The sequence below is a fragment of the Saimiri boliviensis genome, chromosome 2 (assembly GCF_048565385.1).
Source record: "Saimiri boliviensis isolate mSaiBol1 chromosome 2, mSaiBol1.pri, whole genome shotgun sequence".
Taxonomy (NCBI): Eukaryota; Metazoa; Chordata; class Mammalia; order Primates; family Cebidae; genus Saimiri; species Saimiri boliviensis.
The window spans coordinates 207,038,055-207,051,290 of record NC_133450.1 but is presented as its reverse complement, the minus strand read 5'-3'; the positions used below and the strand labels follow the sequence as shown (position 1 = coordinate 207,051,290).

At 52.3% G+C, this 13,236-nt stretch overlaps 1 protein-coding gene across 4 annotated transcripts in view; it reads right to left on the bottom strand.

The window, feature by feature from the left end:
* COL27A1 (collagen type XXVII alpha 1 chain) overlaps positions 1-13,236 on the bottom strand; it is a 158,496-nt gene that overhangs the window by 57,841 nt on the left and 87,419 nt on the right. For all 4 annotated transcript variants that reach the window (XM_010335912.3, XM_039474992.2, XM_074395216.1 and 1 more), the window contains 6 exons: positions 12,057-12,101; positions 10,780-10,833; positions 8,240-8,284; positions 3,548-3,601; positions 1,600-1,653; positions 1,311-1,364 (listed from right to left, as the gene is read on the bottom strand). In XM_010335912.3, the coding sequence (XP_010334214.1) occupies positions 1,311-1,364; positions 1,600-1,653; positions 3,548-3,601; positions 8,240-8,284; positions 10,780-10,833; positions 12,057-12,101 (306 nt within the window). The remainder of the gene's footprint in view (positions 1-1,310; positions 1,365-1,599; positions 1,654-3,547; positions 3,602-8,239; positions 8,285-10,779; positions 10,834-12,056; positions 12,102-13,236) is intronic.

Genomic DNA, 13,236 nt, shown 5'->3' with positions numbered 1-13,236 from the left:
AAAACCACAAAAATTAGCTGGTCATGGTGGTACACGCCTGTGATCCCAGCTACAAGAGAATCTCTCGAACCCGGAAGGTGGAGGTTGCAGTGAGTCGAGATTGGGCCCCTCCCCGCAGCTCCCGAAACTGCCCAGACACTTATCACTCAGACATTACAGAGTGAATCAGTGAATGGACAGAAGCGATAATGCTGCTGCTAACCAAGATGCGCCCAAGGAACAAACACCACTCAGCAATGAGCATTGGCCCACGCTGCCATCCAACCACACGGTCACACGGCCACGACCGTGAACAAACACCACGCTGCATGAACATCGGCCCACGCTGCCATCTAACCACACGGTCACACGGCCACGACCGTGAACAAACACCACGCTGCATGAGTATCGGCCCACGCTGCCATCCAACCACACGGTCACACGGCCACGACCGTGAACAAACACCATGCTGCATGAGCGTCGGCCCACGCTGCCATCCAACCACACGGTCACACGGCCACGACCGTGAACAAACACCACGCTGCATGAACATCGGCCCACGCTGCCATCTAACCACGCGGTCACACTGCCACGACCATGATTATTTTGTTCTGTTTTTCAAATGAGCAAAATTCAGCCTCAGAGAAGTTACATGATCTGCCCCAGGAATACAGAGACTGTGTAGCTGGGATTCTACCCAGGTCTGTCTGATTCTGAGGCTAGCACTCCTAACCCTTATTCTTTTTCTCTCTTTTCTCACTCTTTCCTTCCTTCCTTCCTTCCTTTCTTCCTTTCCTTCTTTTCCTTCCTTTCCTTCCTTCCCTCCCTCCCTTTCTCTCTTTTCTTTTTTCTTTTTCTTTCTTTCTCTTTCTTCCTTTCTCCCCACTCCCTTCCTTCCCTTTTCTTCCTTCTCTCTCCTTCTCTCTTTCTTTCTTTCCTTCTTTCCTTTCTCTCTTTTTCTTGGTTTCTTTCCTTCTTTCTCTTTCTTTTTTTGAGACATGGTCTAGCCCTGTCACCCAGGCTGGAGTGCACTGCCGTGATCTCAGCTCACCGCAACCTCTGTCTCCTGGGTTCAAGTGATTCTCGTGCCTCAGCCTCCTGAGTAGCTGGGATTATAGGAGTGTGCCACCATGCTCAGCTAATTTTTGTATTTTTAGTAAAGACGAGGTTTCGCCATGTTGGTCAGGCTGGTCTTGAACTCCTGTCCCCGAGTGATCTGCCCGCCTTGGCTTCCCAAAGTGCTGAGATTACAGGTGTGAGCCACCGCGCCTGGCCGCCTAACCCTTCTCTGACGGTGGTTTGAGCTTAGGGAACACGAAAGCATTGGTTACCTGGGGTCCAGGTTCTCCAGGGGTCCCCATACCACCTGGCATTCCAGGATGACCCTGCCGAGAGAGAAGACAAAGGAGGAATCAGCTGCAGAAGGTGTCCCTTCCTCCTTCAGTCCTGCCTCGGTCGGCTCAGTCCCAACGCAAAGCCAAGAGGACGGCAGCTAGCCCCCGCGGACAAAGAGGGAGCCAGTCATTCTGAACATCTGGGGTACACGCTTCATGGAGGAGAGCAGAGCTGTCACTCACGGCTGCAACAGGAGGGGCAAGAGGATGCTGACTTACTCCTTACCATCGACCCCTTGGGTCCAGGTGCGCCTGGGGGTCCCATCATGCCACGATCACCCTGTGATGGAGAAAGCAATGCAGGCAGGTCATGGCTATGGCTGTGGGGTGGCTCTGTGGGAGGCAGGTGCAGAGGGCCATCCAGAAGCTCAAAGAGAAGCAGGGGCTCGCTCAAGGCCTCTAGAGGGTCATGGCCACATCACCCAGGCAGGGACCTGGGATTTCACTCCGAGGAAGCCAAGACCTCTGGCAAGCCCCAGAAGGCCTCAGCATCCCCTGCAGCGGGCCATACAGTGAATTTCCCTCCAAGGATGGTCCTGTTTAGGGAAGCGCTAATTACATTGCCCCCTTTGATCCTGGCCCACATCATGTGGTCCTTATTAGGCCTGGCATCTAGGCTTGCTGAGGTGGAAACAGCAAGAGAAGGCATTTCTTTCACTCTCCTCACCCTGTCCAAACCTAGATGAGATGCTAGAGAATCAGAGACGTAACTCATTCCCTCTCAACTGACCTAGACAGACTGGGCAGAGCCGGCAGTGTAGCACATGCTCTAGCCAGAAGGGAGGTGCTCTGGGTTCGAATCTTGGCTCTGTTTTTTGTGAGACCCTGTTTCTTAAATCCTCCCAGCCAGCAAATATTTATTGAGCATCTACTATGTGCCCAACACTATCTGCCTGCCAGACTCTGAATATACAATGGTGAGTAGACCTGCTTCCATGGAGCAAGGCACTCAGAGGGTTATAGGAGACACAGGGCAGTGAGGGTAGGGGCCATGGTGTAAGGTGTTATCATTGGGGCACTTGACCCACTTGGGGGCAGAGCTGGTCAGGGAAAGCTTCCCTCAGGAAGTCTCTCTTGACCCCGAAGCTGAAGGATAATTAAGAGTATCTGACAAAAAGGGCGGGGGCAGGTGGGAATGGGAAGAGTGCATTTGGCCAAGGGAAGGGTGTGGGTAACGGTCTGTAGGTGAGGAGGGACAGGGGTCATTTGAGCAAGAGCAGGACGCCAGAGTTGGCTTTGATGTTGCGCTGTCATGATGTAAGATGCCATCGTGGGAAGAAACAGGGTGAAGGGTACTATTTTTTGCAACTTCTTGTGAGTCTGTCATTATTTCAAAATAAAAAGTGAAATGGAAAATTTCAAGATAAAAAGTTGAATTTAAAAGGAGGAGGGGGAAGAGAGGGAGGAGGAGAAGGAGGAGGAAGAAGGCAGAGGCCCGAGGGTCTGGGCCACATAGAGTGATAGAGCGACACACAAGAGGGGCCTGGAGAGTTAGGTGGGGCCAGGCTTGGGGGATCCTTCCTCCCTCTGGACCTCAGCTCTTCCATCTATTCAATGGGAATAACACTGGTTCTCCCAGAGGGCCTGCTCTGGGGACCGGATAAACCCACATAAAGGAAGGCAAGTCCCTCCAAGGTGCTTGCTGGGAGCTGGGAGCCAATCAGAGGCAGAGCGTCTTAGTGAGCCAAGTGTAACTAACCTTTGGCAGTGAACCTGGTTCAAATCTCAGCATTGCCACTTACTATCTCGGTGACCTTGAGTAAGTCACCTCTCCTATTTGAGCCTCTGTTATCTCATCTAAAACAGAGGCTTAGCGAGGCAAGCTAAGGACATGCTCATGCTTCCTCTTTGTAAAGATGAATCTTTCCCTCCTTGCTCTAGCCCACACCTGGGCAGTGCCAGTGGGCAGCCGTGAGGAGCCCAGATCACATGCATCCGCTGATTGTCACATAAAAGTCTAACTGCGCTTGAAGCTGATGACAGGAGGGCAGGGACGGGCCTCCGAGGAATGCCAGGAAAAGAAACAATGGCTCTTGGCAAGCTCAGAATGCCAGGTCAGGAGAGAGGGTAGGGGAGGGTAGTCTGCAATCCCCAGGTGGAAGGGCCTCTTCTCCTTTTAAACATTTCAAAACGCAAGCTCTCATTGTGTATCTTTTCCCCTCAACACCACTTACCTTCTCTCCCACGATTCCCGGCTCTCCGACCAGACCAATGAATCCCATGAGTCCCTATGAGACACATTCACAAAAGCAAGAGAAACGATGTGAATCCGGGGACCTGGCCTGCATGCTACTTCCCCCACCGACGAAGCTCATCTCCCAGGTGTCTCCCGCCCCTGCCTGGTCATCCGGCCGCGTGGGGCTGTGCCTGGGAGAGCTCTGCCTCTCTCTGGGCACCATCCTGACTTCCCTCACTCCACCAGATGGTTCTGATTTTGAAGCCAAGCAGTGGGGCCACTGCCAACATCCCTGGGAGCGCCACACATTCTTCCCGCGCCAGAAGCAGGCTGGGAGGCTGCCACGTTTGGAGAGCTGGGGCAGGGGGTGGCCCTTAAGCCATACTGGGAAGAGGCCATCTGTCCCCATCTTTCGGGGCTCTGGGGCTGTTTCAAAGAGTGAAACAAACCCTCTGGCTGAAATACCGTAACAGCCTTCGCCAAGAGACCTGATTGGCATCGGGGAGGTGGAGGCCTCCTGACTGTCTTCTGAAAGGCCTCCTTGCCTTTTTCTGAAAGGGTGAACACGCAGGCACACACGTGCGTCTCCTGCTGCTCTGGTGAACTCTGCTGGGTGACAACTTGCCTGTGGGTTCCAGGGGGTTCTTCTAGGTGGCCCCAGCCCTTGCTGTCTCCCTGAGCAGGCAAACACGCACACGCGCAGTGAGGGTGGACAGCCTAGAGGGGTCACCTGGGAAGGCCGATCAATTTCTTGTTCAGGCCCGACCCTCTTTTCTGCTAAGGAAAACGCAAACTGAGTGGGGAGGGCCTTGTGTGTTTCAGGAGTGCAGAAGTGGGTTTGGAAGAACCCAGATTGGCAGCCAAGAGGTTCTGGGTGAATTACGAAAGATAAAGGGATGAGTGGATTTGTTGCATAAAATCCTCTCGCTGTCCCCAAGACTGCCCCCAAACCCTGGCCAGGGTAAAATGAGACCTTGGGCCAGGAATTGGCCAGAGGTTCTGTGCTCAGGCAATAAACCCAGACTCGCTGTCCGTCAACTATAGTGAGAGGGTTACCTCTGCGACCCACACTTTCTTATCTAAAGACAATTTTAAAGTCGTCACTTCAGCGAGGGCCACACGTGTCTCACTGCTGCAGTCTGGGATGTCCGCTCTGGTTTGTGTGGCTCCAAAGACCATGGCACCTTCCCCTCCAGCCCAAGGCCCCCAAAGCCTGTGGCTGTGAACAGAGCCAGGCATGGCACCACCCTGGCACTACACATGGTGGGTCCTGGGCCTGCCCCTGGTTCCCTGGGCTCAGAGACTTTTCTCAAGGATAAGGTAGGAGGGATGAGGTACCAGGTATGAGGTCACAGTGAACATGTCACAGAAAATAATTAAGTATTTGATTTTTGCAACAACTTAATTTTTAAAAATTAATTAGAGCATTTTCCAAGTGATAGCAATATTACAGCAACGGCTTTGACATACTGAGTACTTCCTGTGTGCCAAGCCCTGTACTTGATGTCACTGTCATTCAGTTTTCAGGTGGTGTAGGTTCCGGGCAAATCAATCTCCCAGAGCCTCATCTATGAATGGGAGACAATCAAAGTACCCACCTCGCTCCTGGCATTGTTCTGAATACGGGAGCTAACACGCAATGCCAGCTCCATACATGTTTGCTCAGTCCCATCCCCTCTAATTTATTTTACAAGGGCACAGGGGTAAGACAGAGGCCTGAGCTTCCCACAGGGAGCAGTCAGACATTTAGAGGATACCGAATGAAGGGAATAAAACCTGCTCTGTTAAAAGGCCCCTGCCTGACTGGCCCAGAGAAACAGAAATTTCAGAGCTACTTTAAATTTATGAGATGCTGGGTCCGGGAATGCAAGCGGGTCATAAACCTCCAACAAGAAGCCAAACAGGATCCTAATGAATAAGAGCCACACAGCAAGTGCCCCATCCTGACCTCCACCCCTGGGACTTCCCCTGGGGTACGGTCCCCAGAACATCCTGGCATGCCTGTTCTTGAGGCTGGTCCAGGGAAGCCAGCCCCAGAAACCCAGACAGGTCGATGGAGAAGCAGATCTGAAAGCTGCGGGCACAGCTGGCTCCTCTCAGGTGGGCAAGGCGGGCACAGGAGGAGGCAGCATTGTTACTCACAGTGGGCACCACACAGGCAGGACCAAGTCCCCAGTTTTGGGGAGGAGGCTGGCCTGGTCCTCACATGGCCTCCAGAAAAAGGGCCATTGTCTGCTATGGGAGCTTTTCTGCCTCCTCTCCTATGCTAGGCATTGGGGATGCAGCTGAGAAGGGCTATGGACCCCGAGCTGGACTAGACAGCTCAGCGTTTACATGCATGGCTGCCCCTGGACAGTGCGTCTTGAAGGCAAGACCCATGCTCTATCCCAGCACTTTGGCCAGGGCCTGGCAAGCAGCCTGTGATCTGTTAGATACATGCCAGGGCTCAGGAGATCAGAGAGTTTTTCAGCCCCTTGGGGCAGGCGTTGGGAACTCAGTAGACCTCAGTGTCAATCTTGTCTCTGACAGTCACGTTACTGCCTGTGAGATCTTGGATAAGTTACTTAACTTCCCAGAGCCTCAGTTTCTCCTTTGCAAAATGATGATAATAATACCTACTGCCAGAGACGATTGTGTAGATAGTAGTTGGCACAGAGTCTGGTACCTAACGGGTGACCGATAAATGTAGCTGCTATTGGGTTGTTGCAAAAGTAATTGCAGTTTTTGCCATTATAATGGCATCGACCCAACACTATGATTACAAGGAGGTCCTGTGGTGTGAGCTTCAGAACTTTCCCAGGGATCCTCTGCTTCTGCAGTGAATGCCCGCACTTTCACTGTGAACATATGGGGTGGGGGTCAAAGGAAGGGCTGGCATGGTACCTCCAGGTGCCTTATAGCAGCCGCAGGGGTCCAGCTCTGCCTCCTTCCAGTGACTGTCCAAACTGCCTGGGCAGCAAGCTGGGTGCTCTGCTCACCAAATGAGCCTGGGTTGCTCCCAGCAAGGTTCCCACCCCTCCTGGCTCTGCCACCATCCCGCTTGCTGGTGATCTTGGCCAAACCTGCTTCTCCTCCATAAATCCCAGATTGCCAACATGGACTGGAATCTGGGGGTTCTAAATCTGGGGTCTCTGTCAGGCTCTATGAATGGAATTCAGAGGGTCTATCAACTCAAATGGAAAAAAATTCTAACTTTAATTTTCACGAACTTCGAATTGAAATTTAGCGTTTGCCTCAAATATGAGTGTAGGCAACAAACCAGAGTAGGATTACCAGGACCTGGGAATGTCCCAGAAAGTGACATGTCACATTACAATCATTGCTGCAGAGATCTCAAAATACATCACTAAGGCTTGGCGTTAACTTCAAAATTGAGGCTGCTGTTGTATCTGCTGCTCGACCTCATCATCTAATGCTTTGCTAAAGAAGCATATACAGGAATATATTACATTCTAACATATGTTCATAATTGCATTTCCATATAATCAGCTTCCTTTGTTTTTAATTTGATGCATTTACAAACTCTACTCTGAGAAGGGGATCCTTGGGCTTTTCCAATCTGGCGAAGAAATCCAAGGCACAAAAAACAGTGAGGGCTCTTAGATTTCCAAGGATGTTTTGTGTTCAGAATTCCAAGACCCTGTATATCTATTTCCCGAGGGCCCTACCATTAGCATAACTATGAAATTGAATTTGCTGATCGCATTGCCTTTTTTTTTTTTCCAATGAGGAAATAGATCCAGGCCGCAGCAGCCTTTCCAAACTCCCGGGCTTCCCACAGAATGCGCTCGAATGACACTGGAAAGATTTCAAAAATCCAGGCCTCCCCTGCTTTAATTCCTTTCTTCCCCAACAGATGTTGCAGCCTAGTGAGGAAGCCCATCGTGTGTGAGTCTCATGCCACTGACGGGGCTTCGTGGTGCAGCCAGATTCCTCTACGGCCATCTATGCAGCATCAGACCTTTCGGCTCAAGAAAGCCCCGTCCAGAAATGAGCTCCATGATCTGAAGGAGCGGACGAGGTCCATACCTCTCCCTCTCAAAGCCCAGAGGTTAAGCTTTCAGGAGGCCCCACGGCTGGGCAGTAAGGACTGAAGCTATCTGTCCGCCCATCACTCAGAGCTGTTTCTCTGGACTTTAATGGAAGGTCGTGATCCTCAAACCTCTATTTTAATGACTAGTTGCAATCTCTTCTCTTCTTCAGACCTTGGCCCAGCTTCTCAACCAGCCAGAGCCACTGGTTTGAATTTCATTTCCTATGTAATTTGGGGATGCCTGGACCCAGGGCCCTTGGCAAGTGATAACCCTTCAGCGGCCTTTGGCTTCCTGATCTACAAGCTGAGGGGAACACAAGCAAAGATTGCCAAGGGCTCTCACAGTTTTAACGTTCTGGGATAGCAGGCACGTAACCTCTTTGGGCAAATGCACCAAAAACCTGCGTGTAGAGTCAGGCTGTGGGGAGAAGCTGTTCTGACTACGATCCACATGGCTTTCTCATTCAGACACTGCCACGCATGGATGTGAGGGTCACCATCCACCTCCCTGAAAAGTGGAGAGGACTGAACCTGCCTCTGGAATTGTTTGGAGAATTACGCAAGGTGGTATATGTAGGGCGCTTGGCAAAGGGCTTGGCAGAGTGAGGGCCCAATAAATGGAGCCATTCATTCACACACAGACCGTGGCTAACTAACCTGCTCTCCCACAGGCCCCGGCCGGCCAGGATCCCCTGGTTCCCCCTGCGAAGAGACAAAGAGGATGGATCAGGATGGGAGACGGACGTCTAGACCTCCTGGGGCTTCCCCAGGCCTGCTGGCCTTCGTTGCCATTGGTGGGGATGAACCAGGGATCTTATTTCCAGTGTGGGGCCTTAGAGACCGCCCCCCACCGCCAACAAATGGCAGAGACAAAGGGGTACTTGGACAGAACCGTGGGCAGACATGACTCTAGTCACCCATTCCCTCTGAGGGGGCCTTGGCTTACTCAGCACCCAGATGTGTATGTCTCATCTAGATCCTTTAGAAGTCCACGGCGTTTTGTGGAGGTGGAAAATGAGGCCCAGAGAGGTGAAGCGACCTGCCTGAGGTCACACAGTCAGCGAGAGGTAGGGCTAGAACTGAAACCTTGATCTGCCCGGTTGAAATACATATTCCTGGCCAGGTGCCGTGGCTCATGCCTATAATCCCAGCACTTTGGGAGGCCGAGGCAGGTGGATCACCTGAGGTCAAGAGTTCGAGATCAGCCTGGCCAACATGGAGAAACCCCATCTCGACTAAAAATACAAAAATTAGCCGGTTATGGTGGTACATGCCTGTAATCATAGCTACTTGGGAGGCTGAGGCAGCAGAATTGCTTGAACCCCAGAGGCGGAGGTTGCAGTGAGCTGAGATGGTGCCACTGTACTCCAGCCTGGGTGACAAGAGTAAGGTTCTGTCTCCAAAAACACACATACATACACACACACACACACACACACACACACGCATACACACACACACACACACACACACACACACACACACACACACATTCCCACTGCAACAGGCTGCCCTATCACAGAAAGGGCAGGGAAATGGGGCATCAGGGCACCAGGGTCGTAGGCCTCAACCCACCAGAGCTCTGCCACCAGCTCACGGGTGGCCGGGGTGAGTATCCCTGCTCTGGGCTCCCTCTCCAGCTATAAAGAAGGGAAATCAGATGCATTTGTCTTCAAGGCTCCATCCCGCTTTCACACCGGGTGGCCTCTCTCGGCCTTGTCTGCCTGTTTTATCCCATGCTGAGGTGGCTTCTGCTTCTCAAGCGGCCACAGCTGCCCGGGTCTCCCCATAGCAGACCCATGGGATAAATCCACACAGACGATGTCACCGCTCCCACCACAGAAACCCAATTGGTATCTGAGGGAGAGAGGCCGAAACCTCAGACAGCAGGACACGGGCTCGGGCTAGCCAGGAGCTTGGCACATACATGAATGTGGCTTAATGCAAGTCCGGGTGGAGACTTCTCCTCCTTCAGCTCCTTTTGGGACCTCGTGAAAAGTAGGATAGATAAGTGGGCCATTTCCCCAGAAGGGAGGGAGATATGGATGGCCCGGGCCCCCACGGCTCTGCCGTAATTTCTTGTGGGTTTGCCCATCTGTAAACTTGACCAGACGATCTTTTGCTCAGAATGGCTGGGAAACTCCAACTCAAGCGGAGTCTTTTGAAAACCATGAAGTGAGGCTGCCCATGGCGTGAGGGTCATTTCTCTCCTACCTTGGGCCAGGTCTTTTTTGATAACATTTTTAAAAAACCCTATTAATATATGTACTGCCTATTTATTTGTGCATAATAGGGAAAATATAGAGGCCCACAGAAGAAAATGAAAATCTCCTATTATCTCACCACCCAGAGATAACCCCTGTCCACTTCCTAGCCTCTGCTCTGTGCATAAAGAAGCAGGGTGCGACCAGGCATGGTGGTACACACCTGTAATCCCAGCACTTCAGGAGGCCAAGATGAGGGATCCCCTGAAGTCGAGAGTTCAAGACCAGCCCGATCAACATGGAGAAACCCCATCTCTACTAAAAATACAAAATGAGCTGGGCATGGGGGTGCAGCATGCCTGTAATCATAGCTACTTGGGAGGCTGAGGCAGGAGAATCATTTGAACCTGGGAGGCAGAGGTTGCAGTGAGCCAAGATCGTGCGGTTGCACTCCAGCCTGGGCAACAAGAGTGAAACTCCATCTTGAAAGAAAGAAAGAGAGGAAGAGAGGAAGGAAGGAAGGGAGGGAGGAGGGAGGGAGGGAAGGAAGAAAGGAAGGAAAAAAGAAAGGAAGGAGGGAGGGAAGGAGGAATGGAGGGAGGGAGGGAGGGAGGAAGGAGGGAGGGAGGGAGGGAGGGAAGGAGGGAGGTGCGACCTAGCCCCTGCCACTGGCTCACACTTGAGCATCCCCTTTTATGACCTGTTTCCTCCACCACCACTACCCCATACACAGGCATCTTCCCGTCCTGTAAGGTAGCCTGACTTACCATCTAGGGTGGCTGTGCTCTACCCACTACTTGAATGATCCTCCCCAGTTGGGCGCTTAGGTCACGTCCATTTTTCGTTTCTCTTTTTCCAATACTTTATTCCAAATGGGGACCAATTTTTTCTCCCTTTTCACACCTGGCCATGGGATCTGGGGCTTGACTTGGGGCCCTAATATGTATGACCCCCCCTTTCCTCTTGTCCCCAGGCATCTCCCGGTCCCCTCACCTTCACACCATCCAGGCCGGGCCTCCCAGGAAACCCCTTCCTGCCAGGCTGACCCTGCAAGAGAGAGAGGGGTAAGCTGGGCAGGGGCAACATTGCTGGGGTCCAGGAGCTCCAAGGACCTGGCACAGGGTACCCATGGCTGTAGAGGGCCAGTGCCCTGGGAAGACAGGAACATAGAAAGAACCCTGAGTCACCAGGTGGCCAGCTGTCCTAAAATACAGGCAGGGTCTCCAGCTGCGTGAACTCAGGGAAGCCTCCCCCATCCCTGGGTTGGTCTTTTTGTTGCAAATGAGGATGATGACACCTGCCTTCAGGGAGCGAGAGAGAGGAAGGGACTTGGCCGATGATCAGGGGCACTGGGAAGGGGTGGTCCCCAAAGTGTGGCCTGAGGACTCCAGGGGTCCCTAAGATCCTTTCAGAAGGTTCCCGAGGTTGAAATGATTTTCGTAATCACACTAAGATGTCATTTGCCTTTGTGACTCTCACTCTCGTGGGGCTGCGTGACCTGTGATACCGTCCGTGGATTGAAAGCAGAAGCAGAGTAGAGAAGCCAGCTGACTTCTATTAGGCTAGACACTAAAAAGATCTGCAGAAATACTGACACGATGCCACTCTTTCCACTCAATTATTTTACCATGGAAAATAGAGTGAATTCTCCTAAAACTATTCTTTTCATTAACAGGAAATAAGCTTATGATTAATCTTCAATGAATGAATGAATAAATACATCTAAAGTCTCTTGGTTTTAATAACTAACATCAGTAGATGTAACCCACACAAACAAAGCTCTTTGGGTCCTCCATCATTTTTAAGAGCGTAAGAGGTCTGGAGACCACAAATTTCATGAACTGCTGGTTTATGCAATGGCTGCAATGAAGAGGGGGCGTGGGACAAGGGACTTGGGGAAGGCAGCTTGCAACAGTGCAGAGGGCTTGGGCTGAGGTCCCAGGCAGGGCGTCCCCACTGCCTGGCTGTGAGACGTTGAGCTGAAGCCTTCCCTCTCGTTTGCCTCTTCTCTAATGAAACCAAGGAAAGAGGTCCTGTGACATGGGAGAACCCAGGAGGATACTGACACGAAGCACTCGGCATGTAAGACGTGGGGAGTGACAGTTTCCTGGCTCTTGTCTTTCTCCTTTGGGGTCTGTCCTAGTCCTCTCTCTGGCTTGGTCCCAGGCCCTACTGATGACTTCTCTGGAGCACTGGCCAGATGTTGCCTGCCGGTGCACAGCTGGCTCAGCTCCTATGAATCCCACCTCCCCCAGGCCAGCGATACTCACCTCCAAGCCAGGGGCCCCTGGTGGCCCCATGGGTCCCTCATCTCCCTAGAATTGGGAGACACGAGAGAGGAAAAAGGAGAAAATTAATCCAGTTGGACTTGCAGAGATCTTGTCCTGTATGGAGGGAAAGGGATGGACAGAGGAGAGGCCTCCTGGACAGAGAGCAATGGCATGGCTGGCCCACCTGCCCGGACCTCCCCCAGGACAGAGGCTCCACTGGTCATAGCCTAGAGCCCAGGTTACACAGTGACATCCAGTGAATGGAGACTCTGGGCTTCATGGTCCTGGGCGTGAGAGTTAAACTCCATTGTGTGCTGTGAGGAACAGAGCCTAAGCTGCAGCTCAAAGATGTAAGCTCTGAGTTCTGCTGTTTGCTCACTAGCAGCTCTCAGCCTCACTGTGCCTCAGTTTCCCAGAGTGGAGAAGATCATCCTCAAGTATAATAAGTGGCTTCACTGAGTTCCTGGAGGACAGCAATGATGCCTTATTCATTCTTGCAGCCACCCCCAAATATCAGTCAGGACGGTGCAGTGTCTAGCGGGTGTTTGGTGAATGAATGAATTAATTAATTAATGAAGCTGTGAACAAGTGACAGACAGACATAGGGCTTTTGAGTGGCAACATGAGTGTAGACAGAAGCACATGGCTGGTGCCGTTCCTCCTCTCCCTTTCTTTCCCATTTCTGGTCCATGAGACTCTCCAGGTCCCCGCAACCCCCACAGGCTCAGGCGGCCTCTGAACAGGCTCCTTCAGGCATGCCAGGCCTGACCAAAGGGCTCCCTCCAGAACTACTCCCCAGCTCCTTTCCCCCAGCTTCCAGGAAAGCAGCTCCACGTGGTGGCTCCCAGAGCCAGTGCTGGGACCCCGCCAGACCCAGAGCCAGCCCAAGAAGGGATCCATGTCAGCTGGATGCCCGCCTGCGCTGGCAGTGAATCTGGGCTTCCTACACCCTCAGCCCAAGGCTGTGTGTCACGGGGGTCTGGCATCTGAGCTAAGGTGGGTGGGGCATGGGAAGGCTAAGCATAGCCTTGTGCACAGGGCAAAATCAGGGGCCCACCCATCTGGTGCCCACCTGATGCTCCAACAGGCCCATAGAGACCCTTCCCCATCCACTTCACCAAGTGCTTTGCCACTATTGGTGCAAGTCATTGTAATATCCTGGAGGTGCCCCCAGGCCACT